Source organism: Microcaecilia unicolor, chromosome 9 (assembly GCF_901765095.1).
Source record: "Microcaecilia unicolor chromosome 9, aMicUni1.1, whole genome shotgun sequence".
Classification (NCBI taxonomy): domain Eukaryota; kingdom Metazoa; phylum Chordata; class Amphibia; order Gymnophiona; family Siphonopidae; genus Microcaecilia; species Microcaecilia unicolor.
The window spans coordinates 28,066,711-28,093,613 of record NC_044039.1 but is presented as its reverse complement, the minus strand read 5'-3'; the positions used below and the strand labels follow the sequence as shown (position 1 = coordinate 28,093,613).

Here is a 26,903-nt window from a genome sequence, read left to right as displayed (position 1 = left end):
GTATCAAGGGCATTCCAGAAAATTGCGCACAGTATTATAGAATACCACAGATGCATACCCAACTTGCACACCAAGATATACACCTGGTTTCAGTTGGTGTAAGTCTTCGCGTCAAAGTTGGGTGTTGAATTAGGCACTCCACTCTATTCTAAAAAGAGATCTCATCCCAGATTGCCCTTTACAGAATAGCGCTGAACGCCATATTCGGGCATCATTTACTGATTCTAGCCCTTTGTACTCAAGCCCACCCAAAATTGGCTATTTGGCTACGTCAGAGGATGGAAGGGATCATTAAAGCATCATTAAAGTAAGCCTGTAGTGCCTTGTAGAAGAATAGTGCTATAGAGTACAATTTTCATTGTTGCCCAGATTGTTGGTACCCTTCAACACAGATTTTGCATCCATTTTCAAAGTGAAAGTAGGTGCACCCTTCCACTTTGAAAATTACACCTGCATTTTCTTTGCGTATTACTTTCAGATAAGACAAAACCCGAATAGATTTGGAAATATGAAGCTACGCATGTTGTTGCAAACCTTTCCCTAACGCCGCCCTTCGCCTTAGCTAATTTTATGGTCTTGTTCTTCCCTTCCCTTGAGTAATCAGTGGTGCCCCCTCCATTGCCCTCTTATCCTCTTTGAAATCGGTATTGTAGCCAAGAGTGGAGAGATCGTTCATAACACAGTCTTTATTTAGTTCAGTTTGTCGTCAGCTTCTTCACAGTGTGAATAAAAATATCTTCCAAGCTGAATTTGTTGACGAGAGAGAAGTGTTTTATTGGCTTTCTCGCATGAAACATTCTACATTACTTATTGATAGCTTTCTCAAAAAACCTTTCAAGCATCTGAATGCAGAACAGCTTCTGCTATTGAACTTTTTTTTAGAGGCTTTCAGGTCTCTCTGCCATGCAGACCCTTCACTCTAATTTGCATTGTTGAAATGTTTCATAGAGCATCTGGATCTTTTCGTAGACTGTATCATCCCTCAAAAGTGACTTTGATGCCGTATAATTATAGTAGCTGTGAACAATTTAGGCAGAAGTGTTTCTGATTTCCTGTAATTTCTCTAGTATTTCATGTACACTCAACATGAGGCTACTGGCCAGATGGTAAATCTGATTCAAAGTGAGACTCATTCGATTTTATGAACAATGTTGCATTTGCTTATACTGTATTAATTCAACACAAGAGGTGCAATTTCAAAGTCTTTGGGGCCCTTTTATTAAGCTGCATTAAAAAATGGCCTGCGCTATGGCTAATGCGTGGGTTTCCTGCATGACCTGCATTACAGCTAGTGCATGGGTTTCCCACGTGCTGAAGCCATGTTTAACACAACTGTGAAATGACCGCATTTTCCATTTCCTCAATTAATGGCCCTTATTGACATCTATTCTCTAGGTGGTAAGGGCTCCCGCACTAACCTTGCACTAATTGGTTAGCATGCAGTGGTGTAGCTGACCAATTAGCGCTGGGTACACCGACTCTCTGCCCCCAAACGTGCCCCCTGTGTTAAAAAAGAAAAAGTATTTTTTTAGCGCTTGGGAAGCAAGCGCAGATCTGAAAAGTGCCACAGGATGCCTGAGCACACTCCACGATAGTGTTTTAAGCTGCATTAAGCTTGCGTCAACGCTTACTACAGCTTTATAAAAGGGCTTCTTTATTTGGTAGATCAGAATATGGTTTTCAATGCTATGAAAGCAATGATCATCTTTCTTGGAGGGAGCTTTCGTGATAGGATGACTCATTATCTCAGTGGTTAATGCTCCAAACTTTCACAAGACCAATTTAGTTTTGGGAGCAATTTTGGGATCCATTTCTTAGGCAGAGCTGACATTCTCAGCGTTTGAAGTTTGAGCAGACCAACCTACTCCCTGAGCAGTAGCAGAGGTAATACTCTTGCAGCCAGTTGCATTATCACGAAACCTTAGAGTCGGACAGCATTTCTGTTCTGTAGGATTGTGCCTGGTATAAGGTGCAGCACGCTGTGTTAAATCCTGAAGCTATTAGTGTACTATACTCTCGTCTCGAAGATCTTAAAATGTGCTCACAAGAAAGAAACAAAAAATAGCTCTTTCTCTAGTTTTGAGGATCTTCACACTCAACCAGTTCTCACTCCAAGTCAGGGCCACCAGGAGCCAGGAGACTCCACCGGGGCAGGCCCACTGCTGTCGCCCCCCCCGGATCACCGCCCCCCCCCCAGATCGTTGCCGCTTCCCTCCCCCTAGGATCGCCGCTGCTGCAACCGAGATACCTTGGGGCTGGCCAAGCGGAAGAATCCAGCTCTGCTCTTCACTCCATGCCTGCCCTGCCCCTGCGGCTGCTTTTTTCTCTCATCGTGCATGCTCGGTTTCAAAACCGAGCATGGGCCTGAGGGGAAAAGCACCTGCTCAGTACGGCGGTAGAGGCGAGCAAAGAGCAGCACCGGAGGGAGGCCCAGCGCCGGATTTTTCTGTTTCCTGCTCCTGTTGGGGTGCGATCACTCGGGGCCCATCAAGAGCAGGAGAAAGAGAGACCCCGGTGCCGGGCCCCCCTTGGAGGCCGGGTCCAGGGAAGTTTGCTCCCCCTGCCACCCCCTCTCGGCGGCCCTGCTCCAAGTCCAAACTCCTCCTTTCATCCATGCCTTTCTATGAGGGAAATGACAGAAAACAGAAATTAATGAGGGCAATATTCGAACTCCTTTGTACACAGATGGGGACTTTGAATATTGTCCAGCCTGTCTGTGGATAAAAGTATGTGCCAGGGGACATTGGATGAATTTCCAGGGATGAGGAGGGGACCAGGACACTTAGATTTCATTGTTCCAACCTAAATGTATTTTTGTGCCAGGACATTAGCCAAATTAAAAGCAGATGCGAATCTCTGTGGATAATTTTTGTTGGGCAATCACTAGTATATATGTGGCTTTGCTTTGATTGCAGTGAAAATCCCTTGGGTAAGAAGTACCCTCAGAATTTGTACCTAGTATCCCGTTTTGATTATTTACTCAATATGATTAAACTTTTTATTTGGAAGCTGGCATCAGTATATGTATCACTGGAGGTAGCTGCCTGCATTGTTTGTTTCGGTTTTTTGTTGTTGTTGTGTTTATTCATCTCTCTTTGCTTGTGTTTCTTGGTCTCTTCTCTTATTTGGGGTCTTATTTAAATGCATTTTCAGCCTCTATCATGCCTTCAATACAGTTTTTCTCATTATTTTGATTTGGGATTGTTTTTCATTCTTTTTGTGGCATTGAGTTTATCTTGATATATTGGGGGAGGAGGGGTTCCCAGTTATTAAAAATACATGTGTAACATGGCAGTGCTGCTCTTTTAGTATTGCTGGAAAGGATTTGTAGACCTCTGCAAAAAGAATAATGTCCCTTGTGCAGGGTTACCATATTTTGTCCCCCCAAAAAAGAGGACACATGCCCCGCCCCACCCCCTTTCACACCCCACCCCCTTCCATGCCCTCGCTCCGTCCCTGTCACATTTTTGCCTCCCCCCTGTCATACACCCCATCACTCCCCCTCCCCGTCACCCCCCTCCCCTTACCTTACTACTGCCGTGGTGGTCTAGTGACCTCTTTGTGGCAGGAAAAAGCCCCCCCTTTCCTGTCCGGAGCGCTGCCCTGCATGCATCCTTCCTGTTGTTGATCTCGGCACCGATTCAAAATGGCCGCCGAGAGTTGAAGTCTCGCGAGATCACTTCAACTCTCTGCGGCCATTTTGAATCGCTGCCAAGATCAGCAACAGGAAGGATGCATGCAGGGCTCTTTCCTGCCCCGAAGGCGGAAGAGGTCACTAGACCACCAGGGCAGTAGTAAGTGAGGGGAGGGGAGGCTAGCAATCTGCCTGTTTGTCCGGATTTCTGGACAAACGGGCAGGCTGGCAAAACCTGCCCGGTTGCCCGGACATGTCCTCTTTTTAAATCCGGACATATGGCAACCCTACTCTTGTGTTTATTGGATTCACTCTTACTTCCTGGAATACACTGAGAAATTCTGCTTTTCTTTCAGGTGTTCACCAGCTTATCGGTTACAAAACGCTCCGGTGGAAACATCCTCCAGGCTGGATGCTGAGGTTAAGCCCTGCTGTTGCTGCTGTTGCCTCACGCGTTGACTTTCACCACTTTGGTTGAGCTGTCCAAGACCCAGAAAAGCAGACAGGAAACCGTGCCCATCACGAACACGTGTGCATCGGGCTTCCTCCGTGAAGCCACTATGCGAACTGCAAGTGAAAGGGGTGTTGGATTTGCCAGCCATATACGGTTGCAAAGGCGACAGGCACAACAGTAGGGTCACTCTGAAAACACAGCAAACTGCAGCAAGGTGTGACACCTTCCAGGTGTTTCAATGAAGTCGCAGCCTAAAACCGCATGCGGTAGGCTTTGATGGAAGATGCACCAGCACAGTTTGAAGACCTCCCTTTGTTGAAGAGCTTCCTAAATAATTGCTGTTCTTGCCCCTGGAGAGAATTCTGTGATATTGTATTCGATCTGGGTACGAAGGACTGAAAAGGCCTGGGAAACCTTTGGAAAATGTGTTCCCACCATGAGTGTTACCGGGCTGTGCATGCACAATTTATCCTGCCTCTTGCCAGCGTTGTACAGATTTGTTTATTACTGTCTGTAACACGGCACTAAACATGTATGCAGTATAAGGTTGTATCACAGGCACTTTGTTTTACACTGGGGTCTGTTGTCATGTCAAGGGCCAGCAAACCTGTACTGCACATCAGAAAATATATTTATATGGCAGAAGGGAGGGGGAGAGGTTTATGGGGAAATGGCACAGATCATGTTATTGGTAAAAGTAATTAAGCGCTAGCTTATCTGGTCTGCTTGGTGATAGAAACAAAAATACTAACAGTGAAAATCAAGACAACATTTGGCATTTTTATGGCTACAAAATTTGGATTACAAAAAAATCCCAAATGTATGGGAAGGTTTCATTTTGATTCGCCTGAGAAGCAAGCATGAACTCATGTATATAACATGACAACTTTCATGCGTTGCATGTCCCTAAATTTTTGTAGAAGCCCCCCTCCTCCCAGTGGCATGCCTGGGCAACCATGTGCCTTTTCTGGACTGGCTACAGCCTTTCTATTGTATTTGTATCCAGAATCTAAAATCCTCAGTCCACAAAGCTTAGAGAAACGAATTCTCTAACAGCTGTAGAACATCCTTGCCGAATTCCGGGGCGGAATTTGACAGGGAGGGTGCTTGCTTCTTTCTCCTGATAGAAGTATTAGCCAGGGCCGGCCTTCAGCTCTGACTATATTCTTGCAATGCAAGTTGGTTTGTTCCCTTGTTTGCCTCACTTTACCTTCTGTTACTGTGAGTATTCGCACGATTGCTTTGTACACTGCTGTGCATCCGCGTCATTCGAATTTTCTGTGAACGTTTGTGTTTTCTTTTTTTTTTAAAGAAGGTGCTTCTAAGTATTTTTTAATTATTTGCTATTTAAGAAGAGTGTTAAATTGAAGTATTTGTGTTTCAGGCTATTGAAGAATAGTTTTTTTTTGCTGGGTTTAATTTTCTGTCATTTGTTGTAGCATTATTGTATGTTTGTAACAGAGTTGATCTATTCTTTTGATATCCAGGTTTAGTATATTGAAGAGAAAATAAGGGCCTGAAGTTCAGATGGGGTGGCCACTGTTTAAACTTAAGTGCTGGCCCGGCGCTTAAGATAATCCCCCAAATTGTGTAAATGGCGCTTAAAATTGTGTGCACAAATTTGGGTGTGCGCCCAATTTGCTCATGCGATTTGAGGGGTCCTTTTACAAAGCAGCAGTAAGCCCAACGCGGGCTTAACGGTTGCTAAAAGGGAAGTACCGCCGGGCTACCGCAGCAGCCCAGCGGTAGTTCCCACCCCTAGCGTGCGTCATATCCTGCGTTACAAAATTTTTTTAAAATTTTTGTAGCGCCGGTGTGTTCCTGGTGGTAATCCGGCAGTGCCGCGAGTTGCCTGGTTACCGCTGGGTTAACACGGGAACCCTTACCGCCACCTCGATGGGTGGCGGTAAGTGCTCCCCTCCCCCGAAATGGCCATTTGGCAAGTGCTTCACTTGCCACACAGCCATTTCCTGAAAAAACCCAAAGACCTGCCTTTTACATGCTGTGGTACAAGGGGGCCTCGGCGCGTATCAAAAATGCGCCGACGCCAGCGCAGCCCCTTTTGCCCAGAGTAACACACCCATTAGCACCAATAATTGGGCACTAACAATTATCAGTGCTAATTTGGATTTACACACACATCTTGCTATGTGCGATTCTATAAAGATGCGCACAACTGACAATTTCGTTCCTCCTCAAAGCTGATCCCTACCTAGATAAAATCTGGCCATATAAAGGGCCAGATTTCATCCGCAGCAGAGTGGAAAATATACAGATAAGTGAGTTATGCATTCACTGCTTGCTGGCAAATGCATAACACAATTTGAGTATTAGGCTCAAACATCCAGGAAGTAGTTCCTTGCTTCTTGTGTGTACAGTAAATGCCTTTTTGTGATGGCTTCACTCAACACTGGAAAGCTCCATTGTGTCCTTCGTGGAAACATACAGCTAATGCAACTTGGTTGTGTCTTGAAATAGCACTTATTGTAGAAATATGCTAATGGATGATAATCTGTTGTTGTTTTTTTAATGTGCTGTTTAAAAACAAAGGACTACATTCTATTTATGGCACCTGAAAAATCGGCACCGAAAAAAAAAATTCTGCTTAGGCTTATTCTATAAACCACACCTAGATTTAAGCATGGTGTATAGAATATGCCTGTGGGTTTATAGACTTCGCCTAAGTCTAAGTGCATCCATTTATGCTAAACAAAACTTGGTGTAAATACCAGGCACCTAAGTTAGGAGCAGAGCAGTTGTATTCTATTACCCTACATGTAAATTTTTGGAACGCCCACGAACCGCCCATTCCACACTCATGGCCACACCCCCTTTTTGGCAGCACACATTAGAATTTACGTGCACAACTTTACAGAATACACTTAGGGCTCTTTTTACTAAGCGTCGGTATGCCCAACGTGCGGTACTTCCCACCCCTAGCTTGCGATCATTTTTGTAGCGCTGGAGTGTACCCAGCGGTAATTGGGCAGTACCACATGCTGCCCGGTTACCGCTGGGTTAATGTGGGAGCCCTTACTGCCACCTCAATGGATGGCAGTAAGGGCTCCCCCCCCCCAAATGGCTGAGCGGAAACTGCTTTACTTGCCACACGGCCATTTCCTGTAGGAAAGTGAGACTTCCCTTTTACCAGCTGCGATAAAAGGGGGCCTCGGTGCACGTGCCGATGGCAGTGCTGGCCCCCTTTTGCCGCAGCTTGGTAAAAGGGGCCCTTAGCAAGTAGTGCACGTAAACTCTAATTAATGCCAATTAGTGCCGATAATTGGTTGGCAACCAGTGGTGTAGCCAAGGGTGGGCCTGGGTGGGCCCAGGCCCACCCACTTTGGGCTCAGGCCCACCCAGTAGCAGCACACCTATGATGTGGCTGACAGGGATCCCCAAGCCCCACCAGCCGAAAACTCCCAACAACTGTTCCTCCTGCATACGTTGTAAATAGCAGATCTTTGCCTGCAGCCAGCAGCGACTGTTACATACTGCTCGCACTGGCCCCACAGCCTTCCCTCTGATGTATTCCCACCTATGCGGAAACAGGAAGTTGTATCGGAGGGAAGACTGTGGGGCCAACATGAGCAGTGTATATTAGTTGATGCTCGCTGAACGTGAAAATCTGCTATTTAAAAGGTATACAGGGGAGGGGGGATGTTTGAGAGACCATATGGCATGCAGGCGAGAGAGGGAGAGACCAAATCATTTGTGGGACAAGGTGGAGTTCTTCTGCCCACCCATCTTGGGCCCAGGCCCACCCAAAATTGGATGTCTGGCTACGCCCCTATTGGCAACATCCTATTATCATCGCTGATTAGCTTGTTAATCAGTTATGTGCATTGTTATGGAATATGCTTAGATTTCCACACAGCATGATATATAGAATCCGGGGGAAAATGTGTACTAATAGGACCAAAGTCCTTTGGTGTCTGGCTTTTGCCAGGAAAATGATTTTCGTTTCTATATGTGCTTGCTTTCTGCTGTCAAAGTGTTTGTAATCAGTAGCCAGTCAAGACTTCCTGCCTTAATAATTTAAGTAGAATGTTCAGTAGCGATCAATATACCCTGGGAGACTCTAAGGCTGTTTTGTTTTCCTGTAAAACTGTGCACTTTAGTTCTCTGCATTGTGAACACTGTACTCCACTTACAGCAACAAGCTCTGCTTTCATGAGCACCACAACGGTGAGAAAAGTCACAGTGTGCAAATCAAGATTTTTGGGCTGCATCTGTGCCCACTGGGTTACAGGATTTCTTTGAACTAGAGCCGCATACTTCCAAGGTCACATTGCCCTCTTTGTTATGTGATAGAAAATGTTAGCGAATCAACAGCTATGGTCCCTCGTGCGACCTCATTAGACAATTATCAAGCTAACTAATTAAAATGTGATTTCACTGTCATAAAGAAATATAGATCTGAATACATATGTAACCCAAAGGTATTCTTGGAACATACTGCCAGAGAGACATATTAAACTGTGTCTCAGAGATTGTATAATGAAAAATTAGGAGAAAATATGTGGTTGGAAAATAGTTATATTAGAATGTTGTAATAAATTAATAAAATTATTTATATTTGGCACAAATTCTGTTCTCTGTATTCCTTCTAGCAGTTGCTAACATTTTACCATTCAAAATTCAAGCCAAATGTCTGTTAAGATGTGTAAAGTGTAAAACCTTTGAAATCAGCAACTTCTCTGAGGTGAAGCAGTACATGGGAAGATTTTCCTGATGTCTTCAGTAATTCATATTTTTTTTTAATATGTTTTTTTCCAGACAGGAATGTTGAAATTGATCACACCTTTTCAGAGACCTGTAATTTGCACTGGCCTTGCTGTACACTGTGAACATCAGTGTCAAAAATGTCTCCTCCTACCCTCCCGGAGGTCTGCACTGTCAGCCATGGCTCCCCCTACCCTCCCGGAGCACCATATTCTACAGGCAGTATAGCTCTCATATTATAGACATAGGGCGTCTTTTACTAAGGCGCCCTCACGTGAGCGCGCCTTAGTAAAAGACTTTATAGGACTTTATCTAAACCTGTCCTTAGTAAAGAGGCAATTATATAAAGTTTAATGTTATTGAAGACAGCTTGGAAACATCTGAACCCGAGGTTGGGGGCACAATTTGAGTGCCGCCACGCTGCCCCCCCCCACCGCCACGCCTCCTCGCCCCCCCACTGCCTTGCCTCACCTACCCTCGCCTCCTTGCCGCTTTCCCTCACAAACAAATACCTTTGCTGGCGGGGGTCCGCAACCCCTGCCAGACGAAGCCTTCTTCAGCACCGGTCTCCAGCGCAGCCGCGTTTACTGCCTGCCCCCTGCAGAAGAGCAGGCAATGAAACCTTAGATCACCGGCTTTGGGGGTACTGCATTCTCCTTTACCGAGAGATCCTAAACTGGAGTGATTGACTCCTTCCTATCACCCACCATTAAACTGCAAATGAAGTTTATTCATTCCTTATAACTTCTCCTTCTTTTCTGCAATTCCATTCTCCAATCTCAAGTCTCGTTGGTTCTTTGCAGAAATGCGGCAGCAGCCCTACAGGCTGATTCTCAAAGACCTACTACTGGTGGTAAGGCCAGTTAACACGGGAATAGTGTGCGTAATATAAAACTGCATGGAATGCTCAGAGGGCTTTAGCGTGGTTAACAAGGTGCATGGCAGAGATGGCCGCAAGTTGTATTGAAATGGAGTCCAATATGTGTTAATGACATCATTTGCTATGCTTTCCCAAATGCTCAGAGAACAGCACACAAAGAAACCCTGCTCTTACCACTGGAAAAATAACGCCAGCTCGGAACTGGCGGTGGAAGGTTTGGAGAGAGGATTTATTTTGATTTCCAGTTTAAAATCTGCTGGCCTTGATTTCTTTTAGAAGTGGAAGAAAGCCAGTGTAAGCCTGTAAAGTGCCAGTACTGCGAAAGAAACGAGCACGGGTCCAGGCAAATCTGAAAGTGAAAGCACACAATTGGCACCTGTTTTCTGTGCTTAAATATAAGCCTTCCAAGTAAAAAAATAAAATAAAAATTGAAAAGCTTATATTTAAGGACACAGAAGTAGGATTGCCATATTTTGTCCCCCAAAAAGGAGGACACATGCCCCGCCCCCTTTCATGCCCCACCCCGCCCCTTTCACTCCCTCGCTCCGACCCTGTCACATTTTCCCCTCCCCCCTGTCACACACCCCGTCACTCCCCCTCCCCATCACCCCCCTCCCCTTACCTTACTACTGCCCTGGTGGTCTAGTGACCTCTACGGGGCAGGAAAGAGCCCCCTCTTTCCTGCCCAGAGCGCTGCCCTGCATGCATCCTTCCTGTTCGTGATCTCAGTGCTGATTCAAAATGACTGCCGAGAGTTGAAGTCTCGTGAGGTCACGTCAACTCTTGGCGGCCATTTTGAATCGGCGCCAAGATCAGCAACAGGAAGGATGCATGCAGGGCAGCGCTCCGGGCAAGAAAGAGGGGGCTGTTTCCTGCTCCGAAGGTGGAAGAGGTCATTAGATCACCAGGGCAGTAGTAAGTAAGGGGAGGGGAGGCTAGCAATCTGCCCAGTTGTCCGGATTTCTGGACAAACGGGCAGGCTGGTGGGCGGGCCGTCAACGGCCCGCCCACCAGCCTGCCCGTTTGTCCAGAAATCCAGACAAATGAGCAGATTGGCAAAACCCACCCGGTTGCCCGGACATGTCCTCAAAAAGAGGACATGTCCAGATAAATCCGGACATATGGTAACCCTACGCAGACGAGCAGTGCCAATATGTGTTGCATGGTCGGGCTACCTGGCCCATGTGCACTAGACAAGAGCTGCGCTTACCACGTGCACCAAGCAAATTCCTCACCTTGCTTTTGCTTTTCTAGAGTGCATATATTTTGAGTATCATTTCCTTTGAGCGTTGAAGAGCTATTTTTCTGCGCTGTTCCGGCGGTATGGGGTGTACGCTGTTGACTCTACTGCAGGAGTTCTGAGAATCGGGCTGCTGGTCTTTTGATCCTGGAGTTTACAGAGCTCCAAAGAGAATCAAGTGTCTTGCATCTTCAGAGAGCCCGGGACTTGCACACAGCGTCATCTGAATCTTGGCCAAGCTGTAAAGATAGGCTGTGATCCCCCATGAGCTTGCTGCCATTCGAACGGCAGCATTATGGAGAGCATTTGCTTTGGATCTGGGCTTGGATTAAGTTGCAAGAAGAGAGGATCAAAGGAAAGATCAATGGCCGGTTCCCAGGAGGTAGCTCTGAGCCCCTGGTATCAGTTGTCAAACTGCTGTCCTCCATGCACGACAAATACAAACGGTGGTTACCTGCAAAAAAAGGGCCTGACAGATAGACCCCTCTAACACAACCTTGGTTGTTGTCCAGTTTTGAAATCTTTGTTTATTCTTGAAGTCTTATAGCTAATAAAAAATTCCAGAAAAGGTTATCCTATTTAGTGGAGGTTAATGCAACAGATAAGAAAAATTCGGATTAGGAGTGACACATGTAGAATAGCTGGCAAACTCCCAAGCCAAAAATAGCCTTTTCAGAGCCATCGCAACGAAATTGAAGTTGAACCTTATGACCCTGCTTTGCATTTCATTTTCTGCCATGACATGGGGGCTTCTGCCAGATCAGATATTTGTAGTCTCTGTCATCTGCTCCCAACTGAAGGCAATCGAGAATTTGAGGTTTATAGATCTCACCGTGAGATCATTCTGGTGCGCCTTTCATGTTCTGGATCTAGGATTAGAAGCTGCTCCTGCCCGGCTGATGCCAGCCCTTCAGAGCTTAACTTGACATCGCGCATTTTAACTACCTTTTGAACTGAAACCAATAACACGGCAGGAAGTGAGAAATCATTTGGATTATTGCCAAGACCTGTTAATTGAATGCACCATGGGCAGACAATGGGAAAACATAAAAATTACAAAGAATGGAAAGGGCAATTTTAAAAGACATTAACTGTAATTATATTTAATCTTTTTAGGAGAAAGTCCGTCCTCTTCAGATTTGTGAACCACCACTGTCCTAATGGAGTCAATTAATTTTAGAGACCGTAACAAACACTGTACTTACAAATGGACTTGAAAGTAATTTAAAAATAACTTAACGATTCGCTGTCATGGAACTAGCTGGCATAGAGGCTGGCAAAAAAATGTTTTAAAGGTTTTTTTTTTTGGGTGGGAGGGGGTTGGTGACCACTGGGGAGTATGGGGAGGTCATCCCCGATTCCTTCGGGTGGTCATCTGGTCAGTTTGGGCACCTTTTTGTGACTGGGTCGTGAAAATAACTAGACCAAGTAAAACCGGCCAAATGCTCATCATCGCCGGTTTTCTTTTTTCCATTATCAGCTGAAGCCGGCCATCTCGTAAGCACGCCCATGTCCCGCCTTTGCTACCATGCCGACACGCCCCCTTGAAGTTTGGCCACCTCCGCGACGGAATGCCGGCGAGTGTGTCCAAAAATCGGCTTTTGATTATACCGATTTGGCCGGTTTTAGGAGATGGCCGGCCATCTCCCGATTTGTGTCGGAAGATCGCCGGCGATCTCTTTCGAAAATAAGCCATGATAATCTACAATTCTAAGCAGTTCATAATAAACACATAAAATATTCACACTTATGAAAACAGTTTCATTATCAAACCATGCTATACATTACATCACCATTTACACAAAACTGCCTTTCTCCACTTCTTCGTTCACTGTAACCTTGTCACATGACCTGGTTAAAGGCACTCTGATATAAGTGAGTTTTTAAAGCTTTTTTGAACCGGTCAAGCTTATCAACCATTCTCAATGACAAAGGAAGATCATTCCACAATATAGGCTTGATAACTTAAAATATTGAGGACCTGTATTTCTCCAATCGAATCATCCTAAAAGAGGACACATCTAATAATTTCAAAGATGTTGACCTTAGAGATCTTCTTGGTTTATGCAAATGAAAGGTTGTAGAAATTACAGGCAGCATTAAATCAATTAAAACTTAAAAAAAACAATAATAAAATCTTGTATCTAATCTTAAATTCTACTGGTAACCAATGAAGGGATGAGATCATGGTTGGACAATCCACACAAGACTCTAGCAGTCGCGTTCTGTGCTAACTGCTTGTAGCTGGCTGTTGGGCATCGAGGCCTACTTCGCAATGGGGAGATCTTTTGTGCATTGCTGCATCTTGTGGGAGACTTGCTTCCTTTTGAGACGCCAGTTGTTGCCTTTAATTCCGGCAGACTGCGACTCTTCTTCCTTGGCGGTGTTACTGCCGAATCCGTTGGCCCTTCCGGCATTGTTTGCCTCCAGCTGCTGTCTTCTGCCTCTGGTGACCACCTCCGCTTTCCAGGCTGCATGCTGCTTCTTCTGCGCTTCGACTGCGCTTGCTGGGTCTCACTACAGTGCCTTGATGGGAGCTGTTCCAGCCACTCTGATACATCTCAGCGTCTGGATTTCCACAGTCCATTTTAGACCCTTTTCTCTTCCCTTCTTCCTCTGTTCCTTCTACCCTCTCTACTGTCATTGTATTGTTTCATCAGTTCATTGTAAGCCGCTTTGAGGCCGCTTTCAGTGGTATAAAGCGGGGTATAAATGCTCTGCATAAATAAATAAATAAATACACTGTAAAGCCTTCAACACTATTTTTTGGAAGCCTATCAATAAACTATTGCAGTAATCAAACTGTGGTATTATGATACTTTGTATCACCATCCTAAAATTCTCCTCAGAAAGCAATCTCTTGAAACACCTCACTATTCTCAGTTTATAAAACTTTTTTTTACCATCTTCTTAACATAAGAGTAGCCATACTGGGTCAAACCAATGGTCCATTTAGCCTAATATCCTGTTTTCCAAACAGTGGCCAAGCCAGGTCACAAGTACCTGGCAGAAACCCAAATCGTGGCAACACTCCATACTACGAATCCCGGGGCAAGCAGTTGCTTCCCATGTCTGTCTCAATAGCAGACTATGGACTTTTCCTCCAGGAATTTGTCCAAACCTTTTTAAAACCCAGATACGCTAACCGCTGTTACCACATCCTCTGGCAAAGAGTTCCAGAGCTTAACTATTCTTTGAGTGAAAAAATATTTCCTCCTATTTGTTTTAAAAGTATTTCTATGTAACTTTCTCTAGTGTCCCCTAATTTTTGTACTTTTGGAATAAGGAAAAAATCAATTTACTTCTCGTTCTACACCACTGAGGATTTTGTAGATCTCAATCATTTACTACTACTACTACTACTACTATTTAGCATTTCTATAGCGCTACAAGGCATACGCAGCGCTGCACAAACATAGAAGAAAGACAGTCCCTGCTCAAAGAGCTTACAATCTAATCTCCCCTCATCTGTCTCTTTTCCAAGCTGAAGAGCCATAACCTGTTTAGTCTTTCCTCATACGAAAGGAGTTCCATCCCCCTTATCATTTTAGTCGCTCTTTTTTTCTAATTCCGCTACATCTTTTTTGAGATACAGCGACCAGAACTGAACACAGTACTCAAGGTGTGGCGGGTAAAGGCAGGTTTCCCTTTACCCGCCTACCACACTCCTTTTCTTAAAGAAATGGCCATGCAGCAAGTGAACCACTTGCCGTGCGACTGTTTTGTGGGGGGGGAGCACTTACCACCACCCATTGAGGTGGTGGTAAGGGCTCCTGCGCTAACCTGGTGGTAACCGGGCAGTGATTACCACCGGGTAGACACCAGACTACAAGAATTGAAATATTTTTGCAGCGCCGGAAATTGCCCGCACTAGGGAGGGGAACTACTGCCCGTTACGGTAGCCTGGTGGTACTTCCCTTTTAGCGATCGGTAAGCCCGCATTGGGCTTCCCGCCACTCTGTTAAAGGGGCCCCAGAATGTTTTGTGTGAGGAGTTTCCAATCCTCCATATTTCTGTGCAGCTGGCACCTATGTACGGGGAACGAACTCTGATAAATTTATCCCTTAAGCAAGGAGTATAAATCAGAAAATGTTCAAATTGCAATGAATCTTTTAAATAAACAGGCATGCCTAGAATGCCTGTCTAATCTCATTATTTGCATTACCCATCAATATTCCAAAGTGAGTGCGGCACGACAAAGAGGCATTTCTAAACACACTTGAAATTTTCCATGGCCTCTGTATTCCCTTACTGTAGAAGCAAACTTGGGGAAGGGAAATGAAGTTATTCTTGGCAGCTGCAGCCCTATTTGAAACAAATTTCACAGTGTGAGCAGCAGCTAACCCGAGGTCGGACGCTAGGTCTGTCTGAATGTGCTCATTTCAGCTACTGGAAGCACGTGGGACCGGACAGAGGGGTTCTTATTTACTTCAGCTCAAAGAAGGCTTTATGCCTAATCTATACTGACAGCAACTATGGTGTTGACCTCAATTTATTGCTAGAATAAATCAGAATTGTTATATTAAAGACCCAGAGACTGTGGGAAAATTACAGGGTCTACCCCTTCCCCTCAGTATTTGAACACTGTTATGTATACAGATTGATAATAATTGCTATCAGCAGGGTACTCCTGTTATCCTCTTTCACTGGACCCGTTGTGAAGTCCATCAACCTCCCATTTCCTTCCAGGGAAAGTTCTATAAATGGGTGCTTTCATTTAGGAGCCCCGATGCCATGCAGTGAGACCCTATTCTATAACGCCATCTGGACACCCAGAATCTGATATGGGCAGAGCTTATGATTATGTACCCGTAGTTCCATGAGCTATTGACCTGCGGGCACCCAAATCTTTATCTTTATTAAAAAAACACTTGATATACCGCTCACCTTTTCAGATCAGAGTGGCTAACAAAGTTTATTCCAGATGAAATTAAAAGAAGGAAAAGAACTCCATCGTTGAAAGAAAAGACCCAGCCCACCTTCAACAGAGAGAAACTCAAATCAAACACTACATAACACTAAAATACTATCTAACAGTCAAAGATTACGTCAGTTATATGAACATGCAAGAATTCCCACACTCCGGACTACAGATCAAAAGCCAACTTAGAATAGTGTGTCTTTAATAAGACTTTAAGGTCTCCTTTTACTAAGCCACGGTAGTGATTCCAGCGTGGCAAAAGTGATGAAGCCCATAGGAATTGAATGGGCTTCGTCGCATTTGCCGCGTCGGGAATAGCTGCTGCGGCATAGTTACAGGAGCCCTAAATCTTTCATATCTAGGTTCAACTTGGATTTCTTTTGGCAAGTCATTGCAAAGGGATTGTGCCTCCCAGTAGAAAACCCTGTCCCATGTAACCACTCAAAGTGCCCTCAAAAGAAAAGGTACTGACATCCTATGGTCCTGTAGCGACCTGAGACAAGGCAAGGGCATGCATAACTTACTGTGAGGTCCTTCTTACGAATGCACGATAACGGATTTAGTGCATGCAGCCCGTAGGAATATAGTATTTAGCGCACGCTACTCGTTAGCTTGCCTTTGTAAAAGGATCCCTGTATTCTGTAAGTTGTGCAGGAAAGGGGTAGCTTTGCCCATGCTCCACCTATGTGAATGCCACCCTTGTAGTCATGTGCTATGCCACTAATGTATGCCCTTAGGGGTAGGGTTACCATATGTCCGGATTTACTCGGACATGTCCTCTTTTTGAGGACATGTCCGGGCACCCGGGCGGGTTTTGCCAATCTGCCCGTTTGTCCAGATTTCTGGACAAACGGGCAGGCTGGTGGGCGGGCCGCCGAGAGTTGAAGTGACCTCATGAGACTTCAACTCTTGGTGGCCATTTTGAATTGGCGCCGAGATCACTGACAGGAAGGTTGCATGCAGGGCAGTGCTCCAGGCAGGAAAGAGGGAGCTCTTTCCTACCCCGAAGAGGTCACTAGACCACCAGGGCAGTAGTAAGGTAAGGGGAGGGGGGTGACAGGGTGTGTGACAGGGGGAGGGGAAATGTGACAGGGGCTGAACAAGGGTGTGAAATGGGGTGGGGTGTGAAAGGGGGTGGGGTGGGTGTGTGGTGGGGGCGGGGCATGTGTCCTCCTTTTTGGGGGACAAAATATGGTAACCCTACTTAGGGGCCCTTTTACTAAGGCATGATAGGCCTAACGTGGGGACCAGAGTTGGGAACCAATGCATTAGACTACACAAAATCTATGTAACTGTAGAGAATCCTATCAAAATCCACTTGTAAAAGGAAATCAAAACAAGCAGTATGAATTCTAAGGAACTGGAGTTTGGAAGGAATATGAAGACATGTAAACAACGATATGGATAAATGTCAAGGAAGAGAAGAGAGAGAGAGGACACACACACACCACATATGCAGGGCACAGAACCAGCATCTGTACTTACAATTTCTGGGCATGGCTGATGCGGTTATGAAGGACGTTGATCTAGGAAAGAGAAAGATTGAAGGGGCCGTGACTTCTCAGACAAGGCTCAGAGCTGCTGTTTCAGCAAACGGTGCTAAGGATACAAGCTAGGACAAGAAACCTTATCCAGATCTGACTCTAGGTTGTCAAATTTAAATATAAAACTCTATGTTTAATTTTCAAGGTCCTCAGACAAAATGGGCCAGAGTACTTTACACATCTTTAAGTCCTCTAAGGTCCTCTCAAGGATCATCACTATCTGTACCTTCGTCAAAAGAAATTGTACGATGTGATACCCGCCAGCGAGCCTTCTCAGTAGTAGTCCCCACGCTCTGGAATTTACTCCCAGAAGGGCTACATATAGCTTGAGACTACCTCTACTTCAGGAAGCAGGTGAAAGCCTGAGTCTTCTCCCAAGCCTTTAATACGTAGGGTGATTGACCATACACCTGGACTAGCTATGTTATTGGTTATTTTACTATTTTTTTTGTTGTTACATTTGTACCCCGCACTTTCCCACTCATGGCAGGCTCAATGCGGCTTACATGGGGCAATGGAGGGTTAAGTGACTTGCCCAGAGTCACAAGGAGCTGCCTGTGCCTCAAGTGGGAATCAAACTCAGTTCCTCAGCACCAACCACCACCCTAATCACTAGGCCACTCCTCCACTGTTGCTACTATTTGAGATTCTACATGGAATGTTGCTATTCCACTAGCAACATTCCATGTAGAAGTCGGCCCTTGCAGATCACCAATGTGGCCGCGCAGGCTTCTGCTTCTGTGAGTCTGACGTCCTGCACGTACGTGCAGGACGTCAGACTCACAGAAACAGAAGCCTGCGCAGCCTTCCACATGGAATGTTGCTAGTGGAATAGCAACATTCCATGTAGAATCTCCAATAGAAGCAACATTCCATGTAGAATCTCCAATGGTATCTATTTTATTTTTGTTACATTTGTACCCTGCGCTTTCCCACTCATGGCAGGCTCAATGCGGCTTACATGGGGCAATGGAGGGTTAAGTGACTTGCCCAGAGTCACAAGGAGCTGCCTGTGCCTGAAGTGGGAATCAAACTCAGTTCCTCAGCACCAACCACCACCCTAATCACTAGGCCACTCCTCCACTGTTGCTACTATTTGAGATTCTACATGGAATGTTGCTATTCCACTAGCAACATTCCATGTAGAAGTCGGCCCTTGCAGATCACCAATGTGGCCGCGCAGGCTTCTGCTTCTGTGAGTCTGACGTCCTGCACGTACGTGCAGGACGTCAGACTCACAGAAACAGAAGCCTGCGCAGCCTTCCACATGGAATGTTGCTAGTGGAATAGCAACATTCCATGTAGAATCTCCAATAGTAGCAACATTCCATGTAGAATCTCCAATAGTATCTATTTTATTTTTGTTACATTTGTACCCTGCACTTTCCCACTCATGGCAGGCTCAATGCGGCTTACATGGGGCAATGGAGGGTTAAGTGACTTGCCCAGAGTCACAAGGAGCTGCCTGTGCCTGAAGTGGGAATCAAACTCAGTTCCTCAGCACCAACCACCACCCTAATCACTAGGCCACTCCTCCACTGTTGCTACTATTTGAGATTCTACATGGAATGTTGCTATTCCACTAGCAACATTCCATGTAGAAGTCGGCCCTTGCAGATCACCAATGTGGCCGCGCAGGCTTCTGCTTCTGTGAGTCTGACGTCCTGCACGTACGTGCAGGACGTCAGACTCACAGAAACAGAAGCCTGCGCAGCCTTCCACATGGAATGTTGCTAGTGGAATAGCAACATTCCATGTAGAATCTCCAATAGTAGCAACATTCCATGTAGAATCTCCAATAGTATCTATTTTATTTTTGTTACATTTGTACCCTGCGCTTTCCCACTCATGGCAGGCTCAATGCGGCTTACATGGGGCAATGGAGGGTTAAGTGACTTGCCCAGAGTCACAAGGAGCTGCCTGTGCCTGAAGTGGGAATTGAACTCAGTTCCTCAGTTCCCCAGGACTAAAGTCTACCACCCTAACCACTAGGCCACTGCATACTATTGTTATGCTGTCAACAAAATTGTAAGTTTTATGTTAAACTGTACACCACCTTGGGTGAATCTCTTCATAAAGGCGGTTAATAAATCCAAATAAATAAATAATAAAAGAGCACTACCATGGGACACACTGAGGCGTTCCATGGGAGGCATGCCCTAGGCTGACAGTAGGCGTGCCTGCGCTAATCGAGTATCACAGGCACATTACTGCACTCTACTTGATCAGGGTAGGATTCCTTACTGCCTCCTAAATAGCTCCCATGGTAATGGCCACGTGCTAATGGGGAAATTAGCATGTGGCCATAACAAAAAGAATATATGGCAAAGTGGCCATTTTACCGCCACATTAAAAGTAGCCACAGCACTTGGAAAACCCTCACGATGACACCAGCACTGGCCACTTTTTAGCGTGGCTTAGTAAAAGGACTCCCCTTACAGAATAGTGCTTATTTTTATTTATTTATTCATATTTTTGCTCACACCTTTTTCAGTAGTAGCTCAAGGTGAGTTACATTCAGGTACACTGGATATTTCTCTGTCCCAGGAGGGTTCATGATCTAAGTTTGTACCTGAGGCAATGGAGGGTTAAGTGACTTGCCCAAGATCACAAGGAGCAGCAGTGGGATTTGAACTGGCCACCTCTGGATTACAAGACTGGTGCTCTAACCACTAGGCCACTCCTCCACTAGTAACATTCCATCTAGAATCTCAAATAGTGGCAACATTCCAGAATATCAAAAAGTAGCAACATTCCATGTAGAATCTTCAATAGTAGCAACATTCCATATATTTATTTATTTAGATTTTGCTCACAACTTTTTCAGTAGTAGCTCAAGGTGAGTTACATTCAGGTACTCTGGATATTTCTCTGTCCCAGGAGGGCTCACAATCTAAGTTTGTACATGAGACAATGGAGGGTTAAGTGACTTGCCCAAGGAGCAGCAGTGGGATTTGAACTGGCCACCTCTGGATTACAAGACTGGTGCTCTAACCACTAAGCTACTCCTCTACTCCAGATTCTTGCTATTCTTTGAGGTTCTACATGGAATGTTGCTACTCTTTGAGATTCTGCATGGAATCTTGTCACTCTTTAAGATTCCAGAATGAGTTACATTCAGGTATACTGAATATTTCTCTGTCCCAGGAGGGCTCACAATCTAAGTTTGTACCTGAGACAATGGAGGCCCAAGATCACAAGAAGCAGCAGTGGGATTTGAACCAGCCACCTCTGGATTGCAAGACCGGTGCTCAAACCACTAGGCCACTCCTAGGTGCTGTGCTGTTAGTTATGCACATGACAATATTCTGTTCACTTACGTGCTCAAGTGGCTTGTAAACATGGATGCCCTGTTATAGAATTGCCCTTTACATGACTTACCAGCAAATTCTTCCCCTGATGTCATCCCATTTTCCTTTCAAATCTGTGCAACATCTTCCTTCTTCCCTCATCACTCAGGAAACCTATTGCTCTAGTGAGAGACCACCCCATCTCTCACAGCCTGTGCTTCCCTGAATCCCATTCCATATGCTACACTTCTACTGTTTTTTCTAGTCTTTCTAGTTACAGCATTCCGGGATTTTGATTGTTATGTTTCTTCTTAAATAATTGGTTGATAGGAGATACACAACTGTGTGGGGGTTTTGCAGTCAGAAAGAAAATCATTTGAAATTATAACGGTGAAAGAATGTAAATTTGAAACTACCAGAAATCAGACTTTGAGGAGACTGGTCTCAACGGAGTAGAATCAGTCAGCTAAGGAACTGGAGAAAGAGAGAAATCAGAATACCTTTACTAAAACCCTGAAAACTTGGCTTTTATCCACTGTAGCAAACAAATAATATATCATTTATAATGTAGACACTGGAAATAATAAAGGGTATTTATTTTAGTTACATTTGTACCCAGTGCTTTCCCACTCATGGCGGGCTCAATGCTGCGGGCAATGGAGGATTAAGTGACTTGCCCAGAGTCACAAGGAGCTGCCTGTGCTGGGAATCGAACTCAGTTCCTCAGGACCAAAGTCCACCACCCTAACCACTAGGCCACTCCTCCTTAGTAAAAGGGTGTTAAGATCTGATGTTATATCAGGGGCATTTTAATGGTTTTAGGGATGAGGGTAATTGTTCAGTGAGTTTATGTATTTATTTGTGACATTTATATCTCACATTATCCCAAATAAGTTTGAGTTCAATGTGGCTTACAATAAACAGTATAGGGTACATAACAAAGAATAATGCCTAAGAAAGTAATTTGTTGTAAAAATCCAATTTTACAATACAATATCATAAACACACTGGGAGAACTATGGATGTTTAACATTTAGAAAATCTGTTATGAATAAGAAATTGTACATGAAGCAAAGAGAAAGTTAATGGTAAATAGAATAATAACTAATTCAGATAATAATGAAGTGTTTGAGATATGGTTGTTCTTTGTGAGGGTTTGTTTGAATAGGAACGATTTGAGGATTTTGCGGAATCTAGTATATTCCTGTATATTTCTTATTTTGGGTGATAAGGAGTAAGTGAAGTCTGCAGAGTGGACAGTCTTTTAGATCACTTTTTTTTTGCAATTTGGGAGGTGTAGTCTGAGATAGTTTCTTGCCTCATATTTAGTGTTTCTTTCAGGTAAGTTTATTAATGGTACCATATAATCTGGAGCTGTGACATTCAGGATTTGAAAGATAAAGGTACATAATTTGAAGGTGATTCTTGCTTTGATGGGAAGCCAGTGTAATTTGATTAATAAAGGGGAGGAACTTTCAAAACGAGAGATTCTATATATGAACCTGGCTGCAGTGTTTTGAGCAGTTTGGATTGTTTTCAACAACTACCCCTTACAGCCAGCATATATGGCTTACAATAATCAAATTGGGATAATGTTAATGATTGTACTAATAGTCTGAATGTTTCTGTTGAGAAATAGGGTCTGATCCTTTTTAGTTTCCAAAGAGACCTGAAAGATTTTGTGATTATTGAGGAAACTTGAGTATCAAATGTTAAATGTTTGTCTATAATTATACCTACTGATGTTAGGCAGACTAACAGATCAGTGAATCATGTCTTTCTGCTATTTATTTTTGTTGAACCCACCTTGAACCTTAAAAAGCAGGATATAAATTTCATTTTAAATTAAATTAAATTAAACTTGTCTCCTTCAGAGCACGCAGCTAAGGCTCCTTGCCACAGAAACTTCTATTTAATGTCCTGTTCCCTACCTTCCCTTCTGTGGAAAATGTAGCCTCTTATCTGTCTGGCCATCATTCTACTCAGTGTAAACTGTGCTTTTGAGCTTTTCATACAATCCCTGTAGAAGCAGACCATCAAACCTATTGGGCCGTTACAGTTTTACATTAGTTCCCTAGTTTCTTCCCATCACCACTTTTATCCATTGTATCCTGTAGTGTTTTCTCCTCTACTTGCTAGATACGACTTATAATCTACAGCCCAACCCAAGACTCTATCTTTGTCCTACTATTCTCCTGCTTTATCTTTTCCCTTGGACTAAGGTCCTCTTACTGGGTAAGGGTTGTCTCATTAGCCACGAGCCTAACAAACCCTCACAAAGAAGAATCATATCTCAATCAACTAATTATTACCTGAATTGGTTATTTACCATTAACCTTCTCTCTGCTTCATGTACAATTTCACATTCATAATAGATTTTCTAAATGTTAAACATCCATAGCTGTCCCAGTATGTTTATGATACTGTATTGAAAAATTGGACTCTTACAACAAATTACTTTCTTATGCATTGTTCTTTGTTATGTACCCTATACTGTTTATTGTAAGCCACATTGAACTCAAATTTCTTTGGGATAATGTGGGATATAAATGGCACAAATACATACATATACATGAATAAATATTCTCTGTCACCTTGGACCATAACCTTGATGTCACCCTGGATCCTAACAGCATCTTTGTGTGTCAGTTCTCTAATATGTCTTAATGCTACTCTTCATCACATATGTATTTATTTATTTATTGATGGCATTTGTACCCCACATTATCCCAAACAAGTTTGGGTTCAATGTGGTTTGCATCAAACTTTTAAAGCAAATTACAATAAGAGAACTATAATGAAAATACAACATAAGTACATAAGTAATGCCATACTGGGAAAAGACCAAGGGTCCATCGAGCCCAGCATCCTGTCCACAACAGCGGCCAATCCAGGCCAAGGGCACCTGGCGAGCTTCCCAAACGTACAAACATTCTATACATGTTATTCCTGGAATTTTGGATTTTTCCAAGTCCGTTTAGTAGCGGTTTATGGACTTGTCCTTTAGGAATCTGTCCAACTCTTTTTTAAACTCTGCTAAGCTAACCGCCTTCACCACTTTCTCCGGCAACGAATTCCAGAGTTTAATTATACGTTGGGTGAAGAAAACTTTTCTCCGATTTGTTTTAAATTTACTACACTGTAGTTTCATCGCATGCCCCCTAGTCCTAGTATTTTTGGAAAGCGTAAACAGATGCTTCACATCCACCTGTTCCACTCCACTCATTATTTTATATACCTCTATCATGTCTCCCCTCAGCCGTCTCTTCTCCAAGCTGTATAGCCCTAGCCTCCTTAGTCTTTCTTCATAGGGAAGTCGTCCCATCCCCGCTATCATTTTAGTCGCCCTTCGCTGCACCTTTTCCAGTTCTACTATATCTTTCTTGAGATGCGGCGACCAGAATTGAACACAATACTCAAGGTGCGGTCGCACCATGGAGCGATACAACGGCATTATAACATCCTCACACCTGTTTTCCATACCTTTCCTAATAATATCCAACATTCTATTCGCTTTCTTAGCCGCAGCAGCACACTGAGCAGAAGGTTTCAGTGTGTTATCGACGACGACACCCAGATCCCTTTCTTGGTCCGTAACTCCTAAAGTGGAACCTTGCATGACGTAGCTATAATTCGGGTTCTTTTTTCCCACATGCATCACCTTGCACTTGCTTACATTAAACATCATCTGCCATTTAGCCGCCCAGTCTCCCAGTCTCGTAAGGTCCTCTTGTAATTTTTCACAATCCTGTCGCGATTTAACGACTTTGAATAACTTTGTGTCATCAGCAAATTTAATTACCCCGCTAGTTACTCCCATCTCTAAATCATTTATAAATATATTAAAAAGCAGCGGTCCTAGCACGGACCCCTGAGGAACCCCACTAACTACCCTTCTCCATTGTGAATACTGCCCATTTAACCCCACTCTCTGTTTCCTATCCTTCAACCAATAACAATAATAGGTAAAAAAAAACATCCAAGCAGAAAGATAACTCATTTTGAAATAACAGATTAACTGAGCCCCCCTCCCCCCGCTGCCACTACCTCTGCCGCCACACACTACAGCTCCCCAGTCCCACCTTGAAGGGCCCTGGTGGTCTAGTGACCTCTGCAGGGGCAGAAAAAAACAACACTCTTTCTTGCCCTCTGCTGGTGGTTGGGAGGTGGGGATAGTGCTGGGCAGACTTATAAGGTCTGTGCCAGAGCCGGTGGTGGGAGGCGGGGCTGGTGGTTAGGAGGCGGGGATAGTGCTGGGCAGACTTATACGGTCTGTGCCAGAGCCGGTGGTGGGAGGCGGGGCTGGCAGTTGGGAGGCGGAGATAGTGCTAGGCAGACTTATACGGTCTGTGCCAGAGCCGGTGGTAGGAGGCGGGGCGGGTGGTTGGGGGGCGGGGATAGTGCTAGGCAGACTTATACGGTCTGTGCCAGAGCCGGTGGTGGGAGGCGGGGCTGACAGTTGGGAGGCGGAGATAGTGCTAGGCAGACTTATACGGTCTGTGCCAGAGCCAGTGGTGGGAGGCGGGGCTGGCGGTTGGGAGGCGGAGATAGTGCTAGGCAGACTTATACGGTCTGTGCCAGAGCCGGTGGTGGGAGGCGGGGCTGGTGGTTGGGAGGCGGGGATAGTGCTGGGCAGACTTATACGGTCTGTGCCAGAGCCGGTGGTGGAAGGCGGGGCGGGTGGTTGGGGGGCGGGGATAGTGCTAGGCAGACTTATATGGTCTGTGCCAGAGCTGGTGGTTGGAGGCGGGGCGGGTGGTTGGGGGACGGGGATAGTGCTGGGCAGACTTATACAGTTTGTGCCCTGAAAAAGACAGGTACAAATCAAGGTAAGGTATACACAAAAAATGGCACATGTGAGTTTATCTTGTTGGGCAGACTGGGTGGACCGTGCAGGTCTTTTTCTGCCGTCATCTACTATGTTACTATCCAGCTCATAATTGAAAGTGATCGCCGGCCATTTCCCGACACGAATCGGGAGATGGCCGGCGATCTGGGAAAAGTGGCGAAATCGGTATAATTGAAAGCTGCTTTTTTTGACAGCATCACCACTTTCCCGTCGCCTCGCTGGCGAAAGTTCAAAGGGGCGTGTCGGCGGCGAAGCGAAGGCGGGACATGGATGGGTATGGGTGTGGCTACCAGATATCCGGCTTTCGCTGATAATGGAAAAAAAAACGGCGTTAAGCAGTATTTCGCCGGGTTTACTTGGTCCTTTTATTTTCACGACCCAGCCTCAAAAAGGTGCCCCAACTCACCAGATGACCACTGGAGGGAATGGGGGATGACCTCCCCATACTCCCCCAGTGGTCACTAACCCCCTCTCACCAAAAAAAACCCACTTTAAACACTTTTTTTCCAGCCTGTATGCCAGCCTCAAATGCCGTACCCACCTCCATGACAGCAGAATGTATTCTGTCCTCCGACAGCCTTTTTCTGCTTGTGATGTGGCTTGGGGTGAGTGTGACACCTTTTCTGTTATTTGCACTGCAGAGTCACATCAGCAATGCATTGTGGTGGGTGTAGGTATTGGTAGTTGGTAGGCTCTACTCCCCTGGTGCTTTCCCCCTGCTTACTGGGTCAGAGTGTGCCCTGTTTTGTTTCCTGTTGTAGTCCATGCAGTAGTGGCCATTTTTGTAAGCCAGTTTTAGTTCACTTTCCTGTGTTACCCACGTTAGAGAACGTAGTTCTTACCTTGAATGGTGCTGAAAGAGGGCATTGTACACCATTGTGCCAGCTCTGACCTACTGCTCATCTTAGTACCAGGGGACTCTTTGCCAGTGGGGCACAACCTCTGATCTGCAGTTAACTGTGAGTAAACATGGTTTTTTCAAGAAAGGACTTTTTCAGAGAGATTAGTCTTCAAGTGTGAACTGGTGTGCCAAAGTTATACAGCAGCAATAAGTCCTAAAGGCTGTATGCAGGTCCCTGGAGCAGTTTTAGTGGGTGCAGTACATTTGTGGGTAGTGGGTTTGGGGGGGGGGGGTTGGGGGGCTCAGCTCCCAAAGTAAGGGAGCTATGCACGTGGGAGCTTTTCTGAAGTCCACCACAGTGACCCCTAGGGAGCCCGGTTGGTGTCCTGGCATGACAGGGGGGCCAGTGCACTAAAAATGCTGGCTCCTCCAATGGCCAAATGCCTTGAATTTGGCCGGGGTTTGAGATGGCTGACATAACTTTCCATTATCGCTAAAAAACGAAGCCGGCCATCTCAAACCCCGGCC

At 45.0% G+C, this 26,903-nt stretch overlaps 1 protein-coding gene across 1 annotated transcript in view; it reads left to right on the top strand.

Annotated features, from left to right (window-relative positions):
• TXNRD1 (thioredoxin reductase 1) overlaps nt 1–5,761 on the top strand; it is a 67,934-nt gene extending 62,173 nt beyond the window's left edge. The window contains exon 14 of the mRNA XM_030214705.1: nt 3,991–5,761. Within this exon, the coding sequence (XP_030070565.1) occupies nt 3,991–4,053 (63 nt within the window). The 3' untranslated portion in view covers nt 4,054–5,761. The remainder of the gene's footprint in view (nt 1–3,990) is intronic.
• The last annotated feature ends 21,142 nt before the right edge of the window (nt 5,762–26,903 follow it).